The sequence below is a fragment of the Dipodomys merriami genome, unplaced genomic scaffold (genome assembly GCF_024711535.1).
Source record: "Dipodomys merriami isolate MVZ:Mamm:240054 unplaced genomic scaffold, mDipMer1.0.p SCAF_92, whole genome shotgun sequence".
In the NCBI taxonomy this organism is placed as follows: domain Eukaryota; kingdom Metazoa; phylum Chordata; class Mammalia; order Rodentia; family Heteromyidae; genus Dipodomys; species Dipodomys merriami.
The window spans coordinates 4,642,881-4,667,729 of NW_027206535.1; the positions used below are offsets into that span (position 1 = coordinate 4,642,881).

At 40.8% G+C, this 24,849-nt stretch overlaps 1 protein-coding gene across 4 annotated transcripts in view; it reads right to left on the reverse strand.

The window, feature by feature from the left end:
* Positions 1-24,849, reverse strand: part of LOC138821533 (histone-lysine N-methyltransferase ASH1L-like) — a 145,000-nt gene that overhangs the window by 33,675 nt on the left and 86,476 nt on the right. For 3 of the 4 annotated variants that reach the window (XM_070013856.1, XM_070013855.1, XM_070013854.1), the window contains exons 6-12: positions 21,274-21,453; positions 15,363-15,457; positions 10,962-11,035; positions 8,586-8,631; positions 8,362-8,470; positions 2,488-2,694; positions 2,213-2,359 (exon numbers count right to left, since the gene is read on the reverse strand). In XM_070013856.1, the coding sequence (XP_069869957.1) occupies positions 2,213-2,359; positions 2,488-2,694; positions 8,362-8,470; positions 8,586-8,631; positions 10,962-11,035; positions 15,363-15,457; positions 21,274-21,453 (858 nt within the window). The remainder of the gene's footprint in view (positions 1-2,212; positions 2,360-2,487; positions 2,695-8,361; positions 8,471-8,585; positions 8,632-10,961; positions 11,036-15,362; positions 15,458-21,273; positions 21,454-24,849) is intronic. The other variant, XM_070013857.1, reaches the window with a different exon arrangement.

Here is a 24,849-nt window from a genome sequence, read left to right on the forward strand (position 1 = left end):
TTTGTATCATTTTTTGTTAGCTATAGTTTTTAAGAAATGTGATAATTTCCCCTAACTTTTCAAATATCAAGTTGTTGTAGAAAATAAATAACGGAACTCATAGAAATATTAATCCACAATAAAAATAAATCTATGAATTAGAAAAAATGATGAAAGAAGTTACATGTAAGAGAATACATACGCATGAAGAACAGATAAAACTTTTTTTTTTTTTTTTTTCTTTTTGTCAGTTCTGGGGCTTGAACTCTGGGCTTGGGCACTGTCCCTGTGTTCTTCTGCTCAAGGTGATTGATTGCTCTACTGTTTGAGCCACAGCTCCACTTCCGGTTTCCTAATGGAGATAAGATTCTCATGGACTTTCCTGCCGGGGCTGGCTTTGAACCATAATCCTCAGATCTCAGCCTTCTGAGCAGCTAGGATTATAGGCATGAGCCACTGGAGCCTGGCTGCTTTTTTTGTTGTTGTTGTTAAGACAAGGCCTTACTATGTAGGCTAGGCTAGTCTTGAAATCACAATCTACTGCCTCAGCTTCCTACGTGCTGGGATTACAAGTGTGCACATATAGCTAAAACTAATATATATAGTAAAAATTAGATTAGGGTTTGCCTTGGAAGGTGGGAACAAAGACTGAATAGGCAGAAGGGAATTATTATTATTAATTTTTTAGTGTTGAACTAGGGCCTTGTTAAGGCTGGTCAAATACTCTACCCCAGACTGAATTTTCTGAAAATGATGGAAATGCACACTTAACATCGTATTTTTCGGGGCTGGGAAGGTGGCTCAGTGGTAGAGCGCTTGCCTTGCATGCCTGAGGCCCTGGGTTCGATTCCTCAGCCCCACATAAGCAAAAAAAGCCAGAAGTGGTGCTGTGGCTCCAGTGGTAGAGCACTCGCCTTGAGCTGAAGAGCTGAGGGACAGCGCCCAGGTTCAGAGTTCAGGCCCCATGACCAGACCCAAAAAACATAACAAAACAAAACAACAACAAAAAAAGATCATATTTTTCTGTATGTGACTTGTAACTCAATGTTCTCTACATTATCCTCTTTTTTGGGGAGGGAGGGGGGTCAGTGATGTTAGGGAATCTCATATCTTATACACAGGAAGCAAACAGTGTGTAACTGAGCTATATCCCTGGCCCATTATTATTATAGGTATGCACTATTCTACAAAGCTTTACTGTTTCTTAGATTTAATTTTTTCCTTTATTAAGCAGCTTTTAAATAAATAGAAAGGATGTTATCTCCTATTTTCCTTATTTCTCACTGTGACAAACCCACCAAGAATATACTAAGCTTGCAACGTGGTTGTATAAAGTAATATGAGATGGTGTATGTAACACTGTGCCTAACATAGTAAACGTTGAATAAATATTAGAGATTAGCCTTATCCTTATTATTGTATTCTTTTGGGAGCGCAAGCCAGGCGTGGCTCATGTCTGTAATTCTAGCTACTCAGGAGGAGATCTGAGGATCATGGTTCAAAGCCAGCCAAGGCAGGAAAGTCCTTGAGACTCTGATCTCCAATAAACCACTAGAAAACTGGAAATGGCGCTGTGGCTCACTCGGCAGAGCTCTTGCCTTGAGTTGAAGAGCACAGGGATGGTGCCCAGACCCAGATTTCAAGCTCCACAACCACCACCACCACCAAGAAAAAGCCAGCCTGGACAGAAAAGTCCATGAGTCTTTTTTTTGTTGTTGTTGTTGGTTGTGGGGCTTGAACTCTAGGCCTGGATGCTGTCCCTTAGCTCTTCAGCTCAAGGTGAGTGCTCTACCACTTTAGCCACAGTACCACTTCCAATTTTCTAGTGGTTAATTGGAGAGAAGAGTTTCATGGTTTTCCTGCTTGGGTTGGCTTTGAACCACAATATTCAGATCTGAGCCTCCTGAGTAGCTAAGATTATAGCACCCAGCTCTCTGAGACTCTTATCTCCAATTAACACCAGAAAACTGAAAGTGGTGCTGTGACTCAAGTGGTAGGGTGCTAGCCTTGAGCTGAAGAGCTCAGGGACAGTGCCCAGGCCCAGAGTTCAAGCTCCATGATTAATTAAAAAAACAAAAAAAAAGTGCTTACTCTGTCTGAATGATCTGGTAAGACAGGGAATAACTGCCTGGGCATGTAAATTTATTCACACTGTAGAAAAATGGCTTTCTGTCTGCCTTCACTACCTTCTATTGCACTAGATTCTTGGTTTTACCTTTTCCTGTTTTCTTACCATTTCTGCATTTCACAATTAGGGTCACAGCTGTGGTTGATGAATCGGGCCTCATTTCCCATACGGTAACTGTCAATCACCATCCCACTATCGAGGTTCAGACAGTAATGGTCACTGTGATTATGATACTGCTCAATCATTCTGTTCCTGAAGAGGAGAAAAATGATTGAAAGCCAGTTACTGATTTAATTGAAGGTAAATTTTAGAACTTTAATTTGCCATTCTAATCTTGTATATTTGTCATTTTACTTGAGTATAATCATTTAGTACTTTACCTGAACTCCTGCTCACTGACAACCTCCCCTAGGTATTCAATGATGAACTGCCCAGCTTTCAGGGGTTCTTTGGTTCTGATTCCCCAACCTTTTTCCTCAGCTCGAAATCGTTCTAGACATTGAACCCATTCATGCCTCTGTATCCTCTGATTACAGCACTGCTCACCACAGGGGCAAGTGTTGGGAGAACACTCAGCAAAGATCATTCTAGAAAGAAAGAGAATAATTATAGATAATTTTACACAATATATGTTTTACTGTAGTTTTTTTTTTTTTTTTTGGCAATTGTGGGGCTTGAACAATGGGTCTAGGTGCTGTCCCTCAGCTCTTCAGCTCAAGGCTAGCACTCTACCACTTGAGCTACAGCGCCACTTCCAGCCTTTTCTGCTTATGTGGTGTTGAGGAATCAAACCTAGGGCCTCATGCATGCAAGGCAAGCACTCTACCACTGAGCCAGCTTCCCAGCCCTGTACTAATTTTTAAGGTGGGGTGTGTATGTGCACATGTGCGCACACACATGTACACTGCCACTGGGGCTTGATTCCAGGGCCTAGGTGCTGTCCTGTACATTTTTGCTCAAGGCTGGTGCTCTACCACTTGAGACGCAACTCCACTTTTAGCTTGTTTTGGTTAACTGAAGATAGGAGTCTTGTGGACTTTCTTTCCTGGGCTGGTTTAAAACTGGAATCTTGGGGCTGGGAAGGTGGCTCAGTGGTAGAGTGCTTGCCTTGCATGCCTGAGGCCCTGGGTTTGATTCCTCAGCACCACATAAGCAAAAAGAAAAAAGCCCGAAGTGGCACTGTGGCTCAAGTGGTAGAGCGCTAGCCTTGAGCTGAAGAGCTGAAGGACAGCGCCCAGGCCCAGAGTTCAAGGCCCACGACCAGACCCCCTCCCCCCCCCAAAAAAACTGGAATCTTTAGATCTCAGCCTCCTAAATAGCTAGGTGTAAGCCACCAGTGCTCAGCCTATTATACAAGTTTTATGTGAATACATTAAATAAATTTTATTTTAAGAAAAGCCTATTAAGATTAAAATATACAATTTGAAAACTAATAACATTTAATCCTTGCAATCAGACTTCAAATATTGAATGCTTTTTCTTTTGTTTGTGGGGCTTGAACTCTGAGCCTGAGCATGTCCCTGAGCTCTTCAGCTCAAGGCAAGCTCTCTACCACTTGAGCCTTAGCACCATTTCCAGTTTTCTGGTGGTTTATTGGAGATAAAAATCTCACGGTCTCGCCGGGCGCTGGTGGCTCATGCCTGTAATCCTAGCTACTCAGGAGGCTGAGATCTGAGGATCGCGGTTCAAAGCCAGCCCGGGCAGGAGAGACCGTGAGACTCCTATCTCCAATAAACCACTAGAAAACCGGAAGTGGCGCTGTAGCTCAAGTGGTAGAGCGCTCACCTTGAGCTGAAGAGCTGAGGGACAGCGCCGAGGCCCAGAGTTCAAGCCCCACGACCGACAAAAAAAAAAAAAAAAAAAAAATCTCACTGTCTTTCCTGCCTGGGCTGGCTTTCAACTGAGATCCTCAGATCTCAGCCTCCTGAGTAGCTAAGATTACAGGCGTGAGCCACCAGCACCCAGCTGAATGCTTCTTTACATTATTATACCCAACTTTCATTTACAGACTTCTGGTTTTTCTGATGGTTTATTGGAGATTAGAGTTTCACAGACTTTCCTAACCGGGCTGGCTTTGAACCACAATCCTCAGATCTCAGCCTCCTGAGTAGCTAGGATTACAGGCGTGAGCCACCGGTGCTCAGCTTCATTTACAGACTTAAAATGGTAAAATACATAAAATGTATTACCAGAAAAGTATATAGCTCATGGGCTGGGAAGGTGGCTCAGTGGTAGAGTGCTTGCCTTGTATGCCTGAGTCCCTGGGTTCAATTCCTCAGTACCACATAAGCAGGAAAAAAAAGCCTGAAGTGGCGCTGTGGCTCAAGTGGTATAGTGCTAGCCTTGAGCTGAAGAGCTGAGGGACAGCGCTCAGGCCCAGAGTTCAGGCCCCACGACCAGACCCCCTTCTCCCCCCCAAAAAAGAGAAAAGTATATAGCTCAGTGGGAAGTACACACACAGTAATTTCAGTACTGGAAATGACATTTTTATGTTGGAAATATATAATGATCTGTATTGGAAATAGTATTTCCATATATATGACTAGCTGAAACCATAATTGTAAGATAATAAAAAATTCTGAGCCGGGCGCTGGTGGCTCACGCTTGTAATCCTAGCTACTCAGGAGGCTGAGATCTTAGGATTGCCGTTCAAAGCCAGCCCGGACAGGAAAGTCCATGAGACTTTCATCTCCAATAAACCACTAGAAAACCAGAAGTGGTGCTGTAGCTCAAGTGGTAGAGTCTTGCCTTGAGCTGAAGAGTACAGGGACAGCGCCCAAGCCATGAGTTCAAGCCAACTGAAGAAAAAAAGTATATATTTTTCATTGCTTCCTTTTAAAAATTTCTCCATTTAGTTTTGTTGTATGGTTTGGAATGCCATTAGATTGTTAAACATAATTAAAACAAAGGACCAATAAAACATTGCAAGATCAAAATATGTTATGATTAAAATTTTAAAATCTTGTATTTAATAATGTGCACTATAGGGCTGGGAAGGTGGCTCAGTGGTAGAGTGCTTGCCTTGCATGCATGAGGCCCTGGGTTCAATTCCTCAGCACCACATAAGCAAAAAAAAAAAAAGCTGGAAATGGCACTGTGGTTCAAGTGGTAGAGTGTTAGCCTTGAGCTGAAGAGCTGAGGGACAGTGCCCAGGCCCAGAGTTCAGGCCCCACGACTGGACCCTCCCCCCCCCCCCAAAAAAAAATGTGCCCTGTAAAATGTTTTCAGTTATCTGATTTATTCTTTACAAAAATACTATCCTTTGTCCTAGTATTCAAATTGCAATTGCTGAAGATAACTTTGCTCTGTCTTTTTCTCCTATATTAAAGATCTACTGGCTATATTCCTATTGATATTTTTCTGAGCTCTCTATTCTTTTCTATAGATTTATAGATCCATTCTTTCTCCACTATTGTAGGCATATATATATATATATATATATATATATATATATATATATATATGTATACGCACACAAACACATATATATAAAATTTTTATTTTAGTTTTTAGGTGGTACTTGGGTTTGAACTCAGGGCCTTGTGCTTGCTAGGCAGTGGTCATGGGCCACCTGTTTTTGTTTCAGTTATTTTTCAGATGATGTCTCATATTTTTGCCTGAGGCCGACCTTGAATCTCAACCTTCTTTCTATGTTTCCAACATGTCCAGAATTGTAGCCACATGCTATCTTGTCTGGCTCACTTTTTTACTGGGCTGCTTCTGTATACTGCTTACTACAGCAATTCGATAAACAGTAAAATATGAAAAAACAGAGCAATGTTACCTAATCACAAAATACACATTTAAACAACTTTAAGGACATATGATTCTTCTAATAGTAAAAAAAAAATTACATCACCCAAAATAAATTGGGATATGAATACATAAAGTAAGTAAAACTAAGAGTAACTATGTGTTTTTGTATATTGGCAGTAATGTCACAATATTATAAGCTCTATTCTGGTAGAACATAACAAAAATATATAAATGTTCATAACTTATGTTTTGTCATTTTTCTTCTGAAAATATACTGGAAAGGTATTTAAAAAGGAAATCCAATTTTGATGTTGTGGTATGTTTCTGTAATCCCAGCACTGGAGAAGCTGATGCAGAAAAAATATGAATTTGACGCCATTCTGGATACATAGTGAATTAAAGACCAGCCTGTGAGACCCTATCTCAAAAAATAGAAAAAGGGAATCTATATAAAAAGTCTTCATAGCAATGATATTTTCTTTTTTTCTGTTAGTCCTGGGGCATGAACTCTGGGCCTGGGTGCTGTGCGAGCACTCTACTGCTTGAGGCACAGCGCCACTTCCAGTTTTCTAGTGGTTTATTGGAGATAAGAGTCTTACGGACTTTCCTGCCCAGGCTGGCTTTGAACTGCGATCCTCAGCTATCAGCCTCCTGAGTAGCTAGGATTACAGGCGTGAGCCACTGGCACCAGGCTAGCAATATTTTCATAGCAAATTTTTGTAGAAATAAGTTGAAGTTGGAGATGGGAAGGTGGCTCAGTGGTAGAGTGCTTGCCTCACATGCATGAGTCCCTGGGTTCGAGTCTCGATTCGTCAGCACCATATAAACAGAAAAAGCTGGAAGTGGTGTTGTGGCTCAAGTGGGAGAGTACTAGCCTTGAGCTAAAGAGCTGAGGGACAGCGCCCAGGTCCAGAGTTCAAGCCCAGCCCCATGATCAACCAAAAGGAAAAAAAAAAAAAAACAAAACAGAAGAAATTAAGTTGAAGCATCTGTTGAGAGACGAATGGCAACTTATGGCATATTAGTCTGACAATTAAAAAAAACTCCTCAAAGTGATAGTCTTTTGGACAGTAATCATTTGTAAGCAAAGATATATCAATGCATAAAACAATGACTATACCAACAGTTGCTACTACTATGAAAAACTGTATGTTATGTATGGACAATGTATGTACAATGACAAGATGTGAACTCACAGTGATGCAAACAAAGTAGAATTTTCCAACTGGTATGCCATGGAAGTTGTACTAAATATTGATCCCTTTGGCCTGTCGCTGTCTTTGAAAAGACAACTATCTGGTATAACAAGTACTGATTGTGTATATTACACAACCCAACACATTTTATTTCCGCTTCTTTGATTCTTTTTTTCAGTTGTGGGGCTTGAACTCAGGGCTTCAACACTGTCCCTGAGCTCTTTTGCTCAAGGCTAGTATTCTACCATTTTGAGGAACAGGTCCACTTCCAGTTTTCTGGTGGTTAATTGGAGATAAGAGTTTCATGGATTTTCTTGCCTGGGCTTGCTTTTGAACCTTGATCCTCACACATCTCAGCCTTCTGAGTACCTAGATTACAGGTGTGAGCTACTAGTGTCCAGCCCTCCTTTGATTCTTACCTCTACTCCTCTGTCCCTTAAATGTTTCTTCTCTGAAATCGCCATGTCATTTTAAACTATATGGTCTCAAATAAGAATCAAAATTCTTATTCTCAAATCACTTTAATCAAATCACTTTGTTTCTGTTTTGTTTTTTTTTGGGTCCGGTTGTGGGGCCTGAACTCTGGGCCTCCCTCAGCTCTTCAGCTCAAGGCTAGCGCTTTACCACTTCAGCCACAGCGCCACTTCCGGCTTTTTTTCTTTATGCTTTTGTGGTGCTGAGGAATCGAACCCAGGGCCTCAGGCATGCAAGGCAAGCACTCTACCACTGAGCCACCTTCCCAACTCCTCACTTTGTTTCTGATGATGACTTCATTAGCATTAATGATGACTCATCAAGTATATATCCACTCCATGTCAAGTTTCCTAGCAAGTTTCCTTCAAAATATAACATGACCTTATTGTTTACTTTTACTGAAACTGTTTTACTCTATTCCTTCATTATGACTACCATATACCAACAGGTAGGAAGATACCAAAAACTATGCTTATTAATACTTTATTATGTTATCTCATACTATTCTCAACAATGCTCTGTAAAATTTGATGGTATTAAAAAAAGTTGCCTGGGCTGGCTTCAAACTGCAACCCTCAGTTCTCAGTATCCTGAGTATCTAGAATGAGCCACTTGGTGCTGGCTAACGGTATTATTTTTATCAGTGGGGTTAAATAGCCTTCTCCAGGTGTCATAAGTAGTAAGAGAATTTAAGTTTAGGTACCAAGACTCTACATTTATTTTTTTTTCTGTTACTGTATTCAAGCTATTAATTTTTAGGTATCCGAATACAACTTCATGAGGGGAAGTAAGTCTATTTAATTTAATCTACAAAGGAAGTTACAGTACCTGTTGAGGCAGTCATCCACACAGCCCTTCCTGGTGTCATCATCTGGCTTCTTACAGTTACAGGTAGTAGCCTCATAACCAGAAAGAGGTTTGACATCAACGTAGACATCTTGAAATGATAGTAAAGAACAGTTGGTGAATATACTAATTTTTTCTTTTGAAGTGCCAGTCTAAGATAAACACTATGTTATGGAGGCAGTGCAAATAGCTCCAAAGTTACTCACTTGAACGGATTTTTTTATACAGTGGGACATCTGGCTTTTTGTATAGCTAGAAGAAAAAAGAAAGAAAAATCTTCATATGGCATTTAACTTCCAATGCTAAAAAGTAGCATCCATCCCTAGTACAAGAAATTATCCACATATTCTTCTCATGTAGAAATATTTGTAAGCCTTTTAAGAGTGGATACAATTGAGGGAAACGTTTTGGGAGATCATTCTTGCCCAATATTAAAGAGAGAATTAAGATTGAACAGAATGATATTTCTTCATTATGTTGTTGGATAGAAATAATAAGTATCATACTGAGGACCAAGCTACTCAACTGGACAAATTAAGATTCTATTTTCTTTTTTTAAAAAAGAAGGAAAGAGGGGAGGAAGGGAGGATGTAGTTGTGGAGATGGGAGGAAAGGATGGTAGGGGAAAAAAGAGGAGGAGGCAATAATGCTTGGTAAGAAATGTACTCATTAACTTGCTCTTGTGATTGTAACCCCTCTGTACAGTATTTTCACAATAAAAAACTTATTTAAAATAAAAAAAGAAGAAGAAATGGGGGTAGCTTAGTGGTAGAACATATGTTTACCATGTGTAAGGCCCTGGGGTCAATCCCCAGAATATATAAAACAAACAAAAAGAACCCCAAGTACAATCTTTCCCCATAAAACAATAACAAAGAAGTCCTAAATCCCCAAAAGAACAAGTCCCTAAAGCCTAATATGTGCATAGTGCTTACAGAGGGTCTGAGTAAGATATACAAAATTACAAAAATGAGTACCTAGACTTTCAGCCTTTACCTTGTTTCAGAAATGTAACAGATTTATAATTTTCTTTAACATAACTAATTTAATGAATAAAGGGGAAAGGGCAGGCAAGAAAAAAAAAGCTTTCACATTTTAATCAGGAAGGAAATAGAGGAGAAAATAAATTAGAACAGAGGTAGTCAATAAAAAGAAAGAACAGCCGGGCGCTGGTGGCTCACGCCTGTAATCCTAGCTACTCAGGAGGCTGAGATCTGAGGATCGCGGTTCAAAGCCAGCCCGGGCAGGAGAGACCGTGAGACTCCTATCTCCAATAAACCACCAGAAAACCGGAAGTGGCGCTGTAGCTCAAGTGGTAGAGCGCTCGCCTTGAGCTGAAGAGCTGAGGGACAGCGCCCAGGCCCAGAGTTCAAGCCCCACGGCCGACAAAAAAAAAAAAAAAAAAAAAAAAAGAAAGAACAGCCAGGCGCCGGTGGCTTACGCCTGTAATCCTAGCTACTCAGGAGGCTGAGATCTGAGGATCTCGGTTCAAAGCTAGCCCGGGGAAGGAAAGTCCGTAAGATTCTTATCTCCAATAAAGCACTAGAAAACCGGAAGTGGTACTGTGGCTCAAGCGGCTCAAGTGGTAGAGTGTTTGCCGAGTGTTTGCCTTGAGCTGAAGAGCGCAGGGACAGCGCCCAAGCCCAGAGTTCAAGTCCCATGACCGACCAAAAAAGAAAAAAAGAAAAAAAAAAAAAAAAAGAACAGTGATAGGAAGTATACAGACATTTTTCCACAAACAGCATCTTGGAATAAAGTGAAACATTTATTAATCTCCTAGAATATCTCATTATCATTTTTCAGTATATGTTCAAAGCATTCCATTGTTAAATATTTAAAATATTGTTACTATAGGAATTCATGAGAGGCCACTAAAGAATAGAAGGCACAGGGGAATGTAAGTTGCTTTTCACAATTTAAAGTTAATAGTTGGTGGCATTTTGGCAAAACTTTGAGGCCTCTTCACTTCATCTGTATGACTATTTCTATTTCATAATGGTTATTCTCAGTATGGAACCTAGGAGCTATAACTTAAATACAGAAGTCACTGAGGGAAACTTTACAGTTATGGATGTAAGAAAAAACAGGACCTTCTTATTTTTGGTTATCACTATATTTTAAGATCCTTAGAAATACAGCAAAGTATTTTCCTGTTTCCTTTGGTAAGAGAATCAATTTTGTATCTGAAAACGAATTCCAAACTAATAAGAAGCAGCCAACTAAAATAAAGCCTAATTTTTTTTTTAAAGTGCTGCTGGCAGTACATTTAAATTCTCCTGAGACCTTCAAACAGAATTCTTACAGAATGAAAAAAATCTTTGCTACCAAAATAAAAGCCCAGAATAACAACAGAACATTGCCCAGGGAAGCAGGAACTTATTATTACTATTTTACAATGAGTAAATAGGTCACATTAAATATGGATGCAAATTCATTTTGCTTAGTCTCTAATCTTCACAGGCAAACTTCTCAGTACCTCCTAAGAAGAAAACATAACAAGGAGGCAGAAGAAAAGTTACATTCCCTGTCCTCAACCTTCTTCCTGCTTAAGAATAAAATCTTGTAAAACAGGCTCTTTGTACCTGATTGTGTTTCCATTGCCAGAGGATGTCATAGGGAAGCTGGAAGTCAATTCTCTTTTGTCTTAGATACTTTCCTGAAAAAAAAAACAAACAGTATCAACTTCAATAACTGTTCTGATATACACTTAAAGAGATAAAATAGCCGCAATGTCTCTTATGTACCAATAAGAAAAACAAAGCTTTTGAAAATTTTTGTTTTTACACATTATTTTAATTTTAGGTTTCTTCTACCATACCTATATATAATTTTTTATTCTTATGTTTTTGTTGGTAGTGGGGCTTGAAATCAGGGCCTGGGTGTTGTCCCTGAGCTCTTTTGCTTTAAGCCACAGTGCCATTTCCAGTTAATTGGAGGTAAGAGCCTTGCAGATTTTTCTGCCTGAGCTGGCTTTGATGTCAGATCTCAGCCTCCTGAGTAGCTAAGATTACAAGAGTAAGTCACTAGCCCCTGGCAATTTTTTGTTTGTTTGAGACAAGGTCTTGCTGCTTGAGACAGGGTCTAGCTATATATATAGTCTAGGCTAGCACGTAACTTGCTAACTTGCTATGTACTCGGTCTGCCTTTGCCTATTGAGTGCTGGGATTATAAATGTGTGCTGCCTTAACTTTACAGCAGTCTCTATGAAACAAATGAACACAGTGAAATTATGACCAACATACACAGGTTATTATGAAGCTAAATAAAGACCAAGACATTTTTCCAACTGTTTAAAAGTTACTAATCACGGAGTATCTGATACCTGTTCTACATCATTATTTATAGTTTCACGTTGACTAGAAAAAGAGGAAATCCCTGTTAACCTTACTTCCTACTTATTGAAATACTATTTTAAGAAGCCTATTTTAAGTCCCTTTATTACCTTAAAATGGTTCTCCAGCTTCTTACTCTGTATGACCTTTTGTCTTCTTAAACACATACATCACTTTACTGTCTTGGCTATTTATGTTTTTCTTTGTTTCTAGACCAGCAGTTCTCAAAGAGTACTTGCTGACTTGAGAAGATTCAAAAGCAAAAAACAATTTCAATGTCTCTGTAAAGATGTTATATACTTTTTTTGTTATGCTGACATTTGTACTAATGGTGTAGAAGAAACTATTATAAACCTGTTGTAGCACAAACAGTTCTAGAAGTCACTGTATTCTATTTACCACAAACCTGGGGTTGGGATGGAGAAGCCAGGATCATTTAAAAATGCTCTTGAAGCCAGGCAACTTGGCTCATGCCTGTAATCCTAGGTACTCAGGAGGCTGAGATCTGAAGAGGTTCAAAACCAGCCCAGGCAGTAAAGTCTGTGAGACTCTTACCTTCCAGAAAACTGGAAGTGATGCTGTGGCTCAAGTGGTAGAGCACTTGCTTTGAGCTGAAGAGCTCAGGGACATCTCCCAGGCCCAGAGTTCAAGCCCAATGACTGACCAAAAGAAAAAAAAATTCTTGGCCAGGTGTTGGTAGCTTATACTATAATCCTAGCTACCCAGGAGGATGATAGTTCAAAGTCAGCCTGAGTAGAAAAACCTGTGAGGCTCCATCTCCAATTAACCAGCAAAATATCAGATTAGAGATGTGGCTCAAGTGGTAGAATGGACAATGAGAAAGCCAATCAAGAGTGCAAAGGCCAGACTCAAACCCTGGTATACTACCCCTGTGTTTGATTCCCCAGTACCACATAAATAGAAAAAGCTGGAAATGGTGTTCTGGCACCAGTGGTAGAGTGAGTACTAGCCTTGGGCAAAAGAAGCTCAGGGACAGTGCTTAGGCCCAGAGTTCAAGCCCCATGACTGGCCAAAAAAAAAGTTAAAAACTGGGCTGGGAAGGTGGCTCAGTGGTAGAGCGCTTGCCTTGCATGCATGAGGCCCTGGGTTCGATTCCCCAGCACCACATAAGAAAAAAGAAAAAAGCCGGAAGTGGCACTGTGGCTCAAGTGGTAGAGCGCTAGCCTTGAGCTGAAGAGCTGAGGGACAGCGCCCAGGCCCAGAGTTCAGGCCCACGACTGGACCCAAAAACAAAACAAAACAAAACAAAACAAAAGTTAAAAACTACATTAAGTCTTGACCTACAAGGTAAGATTTTTAATATTCAACGTGGCACAATAGAAATATGAACAAAGCATTTCCACTGCATACTAAAGTGGGATAGCTGTCTCAACAAAAGACATTTATATAAGTATTTGAATGGTTAATTAACTGAACTAGTGATTTTTATTTTATTTATTTATTTTTGGGACTGGTCATGGGGCCTGAACTCTGGGTCTGGGCGCTGTCCCTCAGCTCTTCAGCTCAAGGCTAGCACTCTACCACTTGAGTCACAGCGCCACTTCCGGCTTTTTTTGTTTTGCTTATGTGGTGCTGAGGAATCGAACCCAGGGCCTCAGGCATGCAAGGCAAGCGCTCTACCACTGAGCCACCTTCCCAGCCCTCGAACTAGTGATTTTATTTAATGGAATAACATTTTGTCTGAAACAACTGAAAAAAACAGTATTACTTCAAGAAGCAAAACTAATGAGGCTGGAATAGAGTTCTTACCTAGCACTACCCAAACCAAGCAAAACTAACAAGGCTGGTATAGAGTTCTTACCTAGCATTGCCTAGAACAAAATCAAACTAAAATACACATGACTGAAAGTATTTGTTGACAATAGTAAAATCTGTGCCTTCAATGAACACTGCAATTTTTAAAATCTTAAATTCAGTACTGTGAGACTCATAGGTTTCCAATACTTAGAGGGATTTTCTCTGATAAATCCGTGGTATGATATTACCAAATGTGATTTTTCCCCCCTGGTAGTACTGGGGCAACTTTCCTAAAAAAGGTACCCAACCACTTGAATCATACCCCAAGCCCTTTTTCACAGTAAAATAAAGTTATGTATACATGCATGTATGTATGTGTGTGTGTGCATGCCAGTCCCGGGGCTTGAACTCATGACCTGGGTGCTGTGCCTGAGCTTTTGTGCTTAAGGCTAGTACTCTACCATTTGAGTCACAGCTTTACTTTTAGCTTTTTTGGTTTAATGGAAGATTAAGAATCTCCAGGACTTTCTGGCCTTGAGCAAAAGAGCTCAGGGACAGTGCCCAAGCCTTGAATTCAAGCCCCATGACTCAAAAAATAGAAAAAGAAAAAAAAAAAGTTACATGTTACAGTAACTGTCCTCCTATCCTATTCATAAAGTATGATCTAGCTGGGTGTGGTGGCTCATGCCCGCAATCCTAGCTACTTAGAAGAGACAGATCTGATGATTGTGGTTTGAAGCTAACACAAGCAGCAAAGTTCATGAAATTCTTATCTCCAATAAACTAGCCCCCACAAAAAAAGCCTCAAGTGGCGATGTGGCTCCAGTGGTAGATTGCTAGACTGGAGCAAAAAGAAGCTAAGGAACAGCATGTAGGACATGATTTCAAACCCCAGGACTGGCATACTCACACACAAAAAAATGATGTTCTGAACAAAAAAAGACTATCCAGAAAAAAGAAATCCTATCATGCAATAGCCTGATTTTCAGTTTATCTCACTACTAGTAAAAAGACACTTGTAAGATGGGTATCAGTGGCTAATGCCTGTAGTGCTAGCTAATCAGGAGGCTGAAATCTGAGGATTGTGGTTCAAGGCCAGCCTGGGCAGCAAAGGCAGTGAGACTCTTTTCTTTTTTCTTTTTTTGTCAGTCGTGTGGCTTGAACTTTGGGCCTGGGTACTGTCCCTCAGTTCTTTAGCTCAAAGCTAGAGCTCTACCACTTGAGCCACAGTGGTACTTCTGGTTTTCTGATGGTTTATTGGAGATTAAGAGTCTTACTGCCTTTCCTGCCCAGGCTGGCTTTGAACTGTGATCCTCAGATCTCAGCCTCCTGAGTAGCCAAGATTACAGGTGTGAGCCACCATGCACAGCTGTGAGACTCTTGTCTCCAATTAACCAATAGGAAACTGGAAGTAATGTCGTGGTAGTGCTCTAGACTTGAGCTGAAGAGTTCAGGGACAATACCCAGGCCCAGAGTTCAAGCCCCATGACTGACACCCCCTCCCCCCCAAAAAAGAGGGAAACTAGAGCTATTATCACTATACTAGAGATAATAGATTACTCATTATTACTGTTAATTAAACTAACAGTAATTAACAGTACTCTCATCCTCTTGGATAGTTAAAGAGTTTTATTCCAAGATCTAGGTTAGAAAATTGCTCATTTGGACAAAATGGTTATGTTTTCCTTTAAATGGGAATTTTGATCACCTTTTTGGTGGTACTAGGGTTTGAACACAAGGCCTTGTGCTAGCTAGGCAGGCATTTATTAATATACAGAATTACTGAGAATAAGTATAAATGGTAACAAGCTTGAACTAACACAGACACTTCCTTCAAACTGGAGGGAATTATATAACCTTCTCAGCAATATACTGTGTAGATTTAGTACTCACCAACATGAATAGGGGCTGGGAATAATCCATATTCATGCTCTCCGGGAGTATATTCCAGTTTCTCTTTCTTTAATTGGATTAATCGGCTCTTTGGGCTGTGATCACAAAAGAATGATAAATAGTTAAAGGCAATGAATTTTTTTTTCTTTTTTGTTGGTCATGGGGCTTGAACTCTGGGCCTGGGTGCTGTCCCTTAGCTCTTCAGCTCAAGGCAAGCACTCTACCACTTGAGCCACAGCGCCACTTCCAATTTTCTGGTGGTTTATTGGAGATAAGGGTCTCATGGACTTTCCTGACTAGACTGGCTTTGAACCTCGACCTCAGATCTCAGCCTCCTGAGTAGTTAGGATTACAGGTGCAAGCCACTAGCACCTGGCTGAAATTCCTTCTTGTTGTCAAATATTAACATCATTTGTTTTAAGGTCAGGTCTTAACAGTGGCTTAGACCTTAGAAGCCTGTAATTCCAGCTACTCAGGAAGCTGAGATCTGAACATCATTTTTCAAAGCTGCTCAGGGCCAAAAGCCCCCGTGAGACTTTTTTTTTTGGTTGGTCGTGGGGGCTGAATTCTGGGCCTGAGTGCTGTTCCTCAGCTCTTCAGCTAGCTCTTCAGGCTAGCACCCTACCACTTGAGCCACAGTGCCACTTCCAGCCTTTTCTGCTTATGTGGTGCTGAAGAATGGAATCCAGGGCCTCATGCATGCAAGAAAAGCACTCTACCACTGAGCCAACTTCCCAGCCCCTGCTGTGAGACTCTTATCTGCAATGAACCACTCAAAAAAAACCCAACCAACCAAACAAACAAAAAAACAAAATGGAAGTAGCACTGTGGCCCAAAGTGGTAGAGTTCTAGCCTTGAGCAAAAAGGGCTCAGAGACAGCACCCCAGCCCCGAGTTCAAGACCCATGACCCCCTTTCTCTCCCCAAAAATGCAGTTTTAAGGGAGGGTACTAAATATTTTCTATTTTTTTTCAAGAACCCTTTTTTTCTGGAAAGGCCTTTAAAAAAAGGCTCTTTAGCATTTTCCAACAGTTTTGTAGAGGGAGGCCAAACTGACTATTTTTTCTTTCTTGCAGTATTAGGAGTTGAACTCAGGGCTTCCCCTAGGAAGGTGCTCTACTACTGAGTCATGCCTCTAGCCATTTTTAGCACTCTTTATCTTTGTGATGGTTTTTTTTTTTTTTTTTTGGTCCGGTTGTGGGGCCTGAACTCTGGGCCTGAGCACTGTCCCTCAGCTCTTCAGCTCAAGGCCAGTGCTCTACCACTTGAGCCACAGCGCCACTTCCGGCTTTTTTCTTTTTGCTTATGTGGTGCTGAGGAATCGAACCCAGGGCCTCAGGCATGCAAGGCAAGCGCTCTACCACTGAGCCAACTTCCCAGCCCCTGTGATGGGTTTTTTAACCTCCTGCCAGTTTACACTTTTTTTTTTTTTTTTTGTCAGTCGTGGGGCTTGAACTCTGGGCTTGGGCCCTGTCCCTGCTCTCTTCAGCTAAAGGCTACTGCTGTACCACTTGAGCCACAGTGCCACTTCCAGTTTTCTGAGTGGTTTATTCAAGATAACAGTCTCACGGACTTTCCTGCCTGAGCTGGCTTGTCTGGGCGCTGTCCCTCAGCTCTTCAGCTCAAGGCTAGTACTCTACCACTTAGCCACAGTGCCAATTCCAGCTTTTTTCCCCCTCCTGCTTATGTGGTGCTGAGGAATCGAACCCAGGGCTTCAAGAATGCAAGGCAAGCACTCTACCACTGAGCCAACTTCCCAGCCCCTGGGGTGGCTTTGAACCTCGATACTAAAATCTCAGCCTCCTGAGTAGCTAGGATTACAGGATTATAGTCACAGAGCTTGAACTCTGGGCCTGGGTGCTGTCCCTCAGCTCTTCAGCTCAAGGTGAGTGCTCTACTGCTTGAGCCACAGTGCCACTTCTGGTTTTCTAGTGGTTTATTGGAGATAAAAGTCTCACAGACTTTCCAGCCTGGGCTGGCTTTGAACCATGATCCTCAGATCTCAGCCTCCTCAGTAGCTAGGATTACAGGCATGAGCCACCGGCACTCAGCCCAGTTTATACTTTCTATATGAAACTAGAGTGCACTACCTACTCCAGTTACTGGTCAAAGGGGTTTCAAGAATATTTATGTCCAGGCTTCCAACTAGAGGTATGAGCCACCAGCTCCCAATTCAGTTTTAATTTTAATGAAGACAGCATACCTACAACTTAAAAAGTTACTTTCAGATAGTATTGTATCAATATCATGAAGCAGGTAAGAGGTAATGTTGATTCTAGTTTACAGATTTGGGAACAAATGTTCTACCAGGTTAAGTGATATCTTAACTTTAGTAGCTGGTAAAGATTTAAGACTTAAACCATCATTTATTCAGCCAGACAAGGGTAGTGTGCACTTATAATCTCACTACTTGGGAGGCTGAGGCAGGAAGACCTTGAGTTTCATACAGACCAACTTGGGCTACATAGTGATATCTTAGAATAAAAATGAAAGAATACAGGAAAAATTTTCAGAAAAAAATATGCGTAAGCAATGAGCATAGAGTAACTGGGCCTGTAGTCTACTTGGGAGGCTAATGCAGATAGATCTCTTAAATTCAGATCAGCCTGGAATATAGCCAGGCCAAGCCTCCTCCAAATGAGGAGGGAGGGACATACAAAGCAACAAAGAAATAATCTTATAAATGTGTTAGAAACAATCGCATGAAAGAAAAAAAATCTGAATACATATCTTAGGGTTAATTTCCCTAACATCAACTTATTTGACCTTTTCTGCTTGCAAAATTATATTTAAAAAAAAGCATATTTTAAAAAAAAGGAACCATTGATGAAAGTCAACCATGCAACTTGGTGGAGATGTGAGGGAAGAAATGGGAGAGAATGAGGGAATAGATGACACTAAAGGAAAGGAAATGTACTTATTATCTGACATATGTAAATGTAGCCCTGCTGTATATCACCTCTAAAATAACAATAAAGTAAATAAATAAAAAAGGAACAATGCAACATGACATTTTACTTTCTTGAGATCATAGTAGATAAGCACAAGAAAATTCTTGGCATAATACAGAAGGTAAAAATCCAGGGTTACTTTTATAGCTCTAGTTCCCAAAAAGTAACGAAATCAAAAACATTAGTCATTAATAACTTTCTTTTTTGTTTTTGACAGTACTGGGCTTGAACTCAAGGCCTGGGCACTGTCCCTGAGCCTTGTTGTGCTCAAGGCTAGCATTCTACCACTTGAGCTACAGCACTACTTCTGGCCTTTTCTGTTTATGTAGTACTGAGAAATCAACCCAGGGCTTCATGCATGCTAGGCAAACACTAAGCCACATTCCCAGCCCTCATTTTTTATTTTTAATAGTCTGAACTGTGTGGTCTTCCACTTTGCAGAATGGAAGATAAAGAGAAAGAACATGTTTGCCTCTTTGCATTTGTTAGTTTGTCCTAAAGATTCTTAACATTAGTAGACAATCTTTATGTATACTGAAATGAAGGTTGGCTATTTTAGATATGAACTGACCATAAAGCCAGATAGTAAGTTTCTATTTTCCTTTTTTTTTTTCTTGGTGAAATTGGAGTTTGAATTCAAGGCCTACAATTTGTTAGGTAGGTGCTCTACCACTTGACCTATACAAACTCCCAGTCCTTTATTGCTTCTTAGTTATTTTTCAGATAGAATCTTGTGTGTCCCTTGCCCAGGGCTTTAGAGACCATGATCCTCTTTCCAAGAGCACAACTATGCTTTTTGTCTGGGATGGCCTGAAATCTGATCCTCTGATTTCAGCATCCTGAGTATTGAGATTATTAGGTATGTGTCACTATGCTGGAACTGTAATCATGTTTTCTTTTGGCCTGTGGCTAAAGTTATAAAACAGGAACAACCAATTCTATAGTATGTGTGTATGTGAGGTACATTTTTTAAAAAGCTTCACTTAGCCAGGTGCTGGTGGCAGTGGCTCACACCTGTAATCCTAGCTATTCGGGGGGCAGATCTGAGGATTGTGGTGCAAAGCCAGCCCGGGCAGAAAAGTCTGTGAGACTCTTTTTTTTTTTTTTGTCGGTCGTGGGGCTTGAACTCTGGGCCTGGGCACTGTCCTTCAGCTCTTCAGCTCAAGGCGAGCGCTCTACCACTTGAGCTACAGCGCCACTTCCGGTTTTCTGGTGGTTTATTTGAGATAGGAGTCTCACGGTCTCTCCTGCCCGGGCTGGCTTTGAACCGCGATCCTCAGATCTCAGCCTCCTGAGTAGCTAGGATTACAGGCGTGAGCCACCAGCGCCCGGCATCTGTGAGACTCTTATCTCCAATTAACCACCAGAAAATTGGAAGTGGCGCTGTGGCTCAAGTGGTAGAGTGCTCGCCTTGAGCTGAAGAGCTGAGGGACAGCACCCAGGCCCAGAGTTCAAGCCCTACGACTGACAAAAAAGAAAAAAAGCTTCACTTTTCTTATCAAAAGAAGATAAATTAACTTTTTAGAATGTTCTGTTTCTACTGTAACCCATTCAAAATTTGTGTTCAACTCAATCTTTGGACAAACTGAGGGTAATTATTTACTTAGTTTAATCATTTATTATTTGGGTATAATAATCAAGTAATCTAATTCAAATAGGACACTTAACAAAGGGAGAAAATGCATGCAAATAATAAAGGAAAGAAAAAACAATCAATAACCCAACCAAGCAAATTAGAAAGGCTAGGATTTCTAACAACCATTGCTAACTGTTAGTACATTTTACCTGAAATAATGTCTAAAGTCCCCTCCCTTTTTGTGTGTTGGAACTGGGGTTTGATCTCAAGGGCCTTTCACTTTTTCACTCATGGCTAGTGCTATGCCATTAAAGCCTTACCTCTATAGTTCCAGCATTTTTACTGGTTAAATGGAAATAAGAGTTTTCATAGATTTTTCTGCCAGGTCCAGGTTTGAACCAAGATTCTAAGATCTCCTCCTCCTGAGTTGCTGGGCTGCCTGCCATTTTACATGCTGTTTCCTCTTATGGACTAGCCTATACACCTAGCAAAGTATTATCAAATTCTTCAAATCTCACACTGTTATATTCCATGGAATACTTTTTTTTTGGGGGGGGGGGGCAGTTCTCTGTCTTGAACTCAGGGCCTGGGCTGTCCCTGAGCTTCTTTTGCTCAAGGCTAGTGCTCTACCACTTGAGCCATAACACTACTTCTGGCTTCTGTTTATATGGTACTGAGGAATCAAACCCAGCCAGGGGTTCATGCATACTAGGCAATCACTCTACCACTAAGCCACATTCCCAGCCCTGTGGGATACTTCTTGATATAATAGCTATCTCTTCTTTGTTGCTTATTAAGTTGTACTTTGTCAAGAAAAAAAACCCATGAAGTTCTTCAAATGAGGAAAAAATATGTTAATCATCTGGCAAAGTTGGTGTAACATAGTATTCAATCATTGGAAAATCAAGTAGAGCCAGGCGCCGGTGGCTCACACCTGTTATCCTAGCTATTCAGGAGGCTGAGATCTGAAGATCATGGTTCAAAGCCAGCCGGGGCAGGAAAGTCCCTAAGACTCTTATCTCCAATAAACCACTAGAAAACTGGAAGTGGCGCTGTGGCTCAAGCAGTAGAGAGCTTGCCTTGGGCTGAAGAGCACAGCGACAGTGCCCAAGCCCAGAGTTCAAAAAAAAAAAAAGAAAAAATCAAGTAGATCATTAAAAGGCCTCAAACTATAGAATGTAACCTAGGAAGGCAGAGAGAAGATAAAAATCAGGGAATATAATTAATCTTATACAACACAGTGTAGTACATTATGAATATAGTGAACAGAAGTGATAGAAATTTGTATATATAATATACTGTTTTATGATAGTCAATTTTTTTTGTCACAAATGAAAGAATAACAGGTATTTAAACAATGTCAATTGCTAGTTACTACTACTTACTCTGTAGTTTTATAAACGTCAGAATATAGCCCAGCTTTCTGATACTTTTTCTTTGGGGGACGTGGGGCCTTCTTTTCCCTTGGGATGATAGATAGCACGGGCTGGAAAGTATTTTCAGGTTCAGGAGGTTTAGCTGGGGTTTCTAGAGGACTGGGAATCTCAACTGGTGCTTCTGTAAAGCTAGATTAAAAAGAGAAGTTTAAAAATGTTATTGTCTTTTCTACAAATGATTGTCTACTTAAATATTACAGGAAGTAAGAAAGAAAAAAAAGAGATATGAGGTCTTCCTCATCTGGTTAGAATAACCTGACTAGGCAGAGTGGAGATCCATTAATGGAAGAATTCAATAGAAGTAACAGAAGGTATTGCTATCCACTGTTTTAAGCTTTTATACAGTCAAAACCAGTTTTAACTATGAGTAAAAAAATTGTCAAGAAAATATGTTAAATATATACAATGAAATACTCATCTATTAGAAAGAATAATATGTCATTTTCAGGGAAATGGACGGACCTAGAAAAAACTATGTTAAGTCAGGCTCAGAGAGACAAATGGCACGTTTTCTTTCACCTGCAGAAGCTAGATTTAAAATATAAGTGTACAGGCTGGGAAGGTGGCTCAGTGGTAGAGTATTTGCCTTGCATGCATCAGGCCCTGGGTTCGATTCCTCAGCACCACATAAGCAAAAAGAAAAAAGCCAGAAGTGGCGCTGTGGCTCAAGTGGTAGAGCACTAGCCTTGAGCTGAAGAACTGAGGGACAGCGCCCAGGCCCAGAGTTCAGGCCCAACGACCAGACCCCCCATCCCCCCCAAATATCTATAAGTGTACATGAAAACATATACACACATATATCTGACTAAAAGATTATATATTGAAGCAAAGAATCCAAAGTTATAACTCCTCTGAACAACTAACAAACTGTTTAACAAAATGAAAACCAGGAAGTGAAAACATGTTTGGGGTAGGGACTGGAAAATAAGGAAGAAAGATGAAAGGGTTGACAAGATGAATTGTCATGAACTGACTTTTTTTTGGGGGGGGAGGGAGGTTAGTCCATGGGGCTTGAACTCAGGGCCTGGGTGCTGTTCCTGAGCTTTTTCATTCAAGGCTAGTGCTCTATCACTTTAAACCACAGTGCCACTCTTCTGGTTTTCTGGTGGTTAATTGGAGATAAGAATCTCATGGACTTTTCTGCCTGGCTGACTTCAAACCTTGATCTCAGATCCTCAGCCTCCTGAGTAGCTAGGATTAGAAGCATGAGTCAACTGTGCCCGGTGAATTGTAGCATCTTTGTACAACTACTTAAATATAAAATCAATAACAACAGCAGCAAGTAAACAATCATCAAAGCTGACCATGGTGATACAGGCTTGTAATCTCAAAAACTGGGAAGCAGAGGCAGGAGTTAGAAACTTTGAGGCCAGCTTAGGCTATGTGAAGAAGCCAAGATGAGCCTGGTAGTATATAGCAATAACCTGTCTCAACAACGATGACAACAAAATCTTCAAATGAAACAGACTGGTCTACAAGTAACTTAAATCTTTTTCAAGATAAAATTGGAAACTTATGAAGAAACCTAACAAAAACCAGTTATACAACATGATATTAAAAATATCTAGTATCCAATGAAAAAAATTCTAAACATGCCAAAATATAAGAAAACATGATTCTGGAAAAGAAATTCAATGAAATTATCTAAAAAATACAAGAGATTAAAAAAATGGTCAACCTGGCTGGGTTATGGTAGTTCACATCTGTAATCTTAGCTATTCAGGAGGCTGAGATCTGAGGATCACAATTTGAAGCCAGCCTAAGGCAATTTTCAATAAACCACCAAAGAAAGCCAGAAGTGTAGCTGTGGCTCAGGTGGTAGAGAGCACTAGCCTTGAGCAAAAGAAGCTCAGGGACAGCACCCAGGGCCCTGAGTTCAAGTCCAGAGATCAGCGTGCGCGCGCGTGCACACACACACACACAAATGTTTGCCTGGGATGTGGAACAAAATTATAACACATACACACACAGAGGCAGAGGTAAAGGCAGACAGTCAGAGAGGCAGGGAGGGATGGATAGGAAGAATATGAATTTAGAGAAAAACATGATGATATGATGATCAGGGGAGAAATATACACCCCCTTAGCCCCATCCTCCATGGCCTTGCATTTATGTGGATTTTTCTGCCTGGGCTGGCTCTGAAGCATGATCCTCAGATTTCAATTTCCTAAGTATCTGGATTACAGGCCTGAGCCACCAGTATCCAACTCTGAATTAGCTTTCTTGTTCCTAGCTGGCACCCTATCACTTGAGTCATATTTCCAATCTAGCATATTGCTATAAATATTTTAAGACTTTTCTACCTAGTCTGGCTTTGAATCAAAATCTCTGATGTCAGCCTCTAAGCTACCAGCCCTGGCTAATTTTGGCATAAACTTCACACAGTACCCAATTTTTAGTCTTCCATAAACTATCTTCAATCCTATTTATCTTCTTTTAAACTATGTTTTATTTATTCCTCTTCTGATTCTTTATTAATCAACCTGGTAAGAAGTTCATCAATTTTTTCATTTGTTGAAGAACTTTAGCCATCAGATATTTATTTGGTGGTAATGAGGTTTGAATTCACGGCTAACATTCTGCTAGACACACCTTCAGCCCTGTATTTTACTGTTTTGTTTTGTTTTTTAGAGAGATGTAATCTAGTAAACTTTTTCTGCCTAGGCTAGGATACAGACCTGAGTTACAGTGTCATCAGTGATTCTATTTTCTTTCTTTTTTTTTTTTGTGGGTCTCGGGGCTTGAACTCTGGGTGTGGACGTTTTCCCTGTACTCTTCAGCTCAAGGTGAGTGCTCTACCGCTTGAGACACAGCGCTACTTCCGGTTTTCAGGTGGTTTATTGGAGATAAGAGTCTCACGGACTTTCCTACTCAGGCTGGCTTTGAACCGGGATCCTCAGATCTCAGCCTCCTGAGTAGCTAGGATTACAGGTGTGAGCCACCAGCGCCCGGCTTAGTGATTCTATTTTCATATGCTTCTATTAATATACAGGCTTCATATCCTTCATGATTTTGTGACTTCTTTGTTCATCAAAGTTCCCCTCACAATCCTTTGATATGTAGATCAACTGGCCTCAAACTTTCAATTTTCCTGTCTTAGCCTCCTAAGTGCTAGAACTTTTTTTGTTGTTTTGTATTTTTATTGCCAGTACTAGAGCTAGAACTCAGGACCTGGGCTCTGTCCCTGAGCTCTTTTGCTCAAGGCTATGCTCAACCACTTTGAGCCACAGAATCCTTCTGGTTTTTGAATAGTTAATTGGAGATAAGAGTCTCATGGGGGCTTCCTGGCTCCTTCTGGTTTTTGAATAGTTAATTGGAGATAAGAGTCTCATGGGGGCTTCCTGGCTCAGGGACTTTTTTTGGGGGGGGGATGGGCGGTGGGTTTGGTTGGTCGCGGGGCCTGTCCCTCAGGTCTTCAGCTCAAGGCTAGCGCTCTACCACTTGTGCAAATCAAACCCAGAGCCTCATGCTTGCAAGGCAAGCACTCTACCCCTGAGCCACCTTCCCAGCCCATGGCTCAGGGAC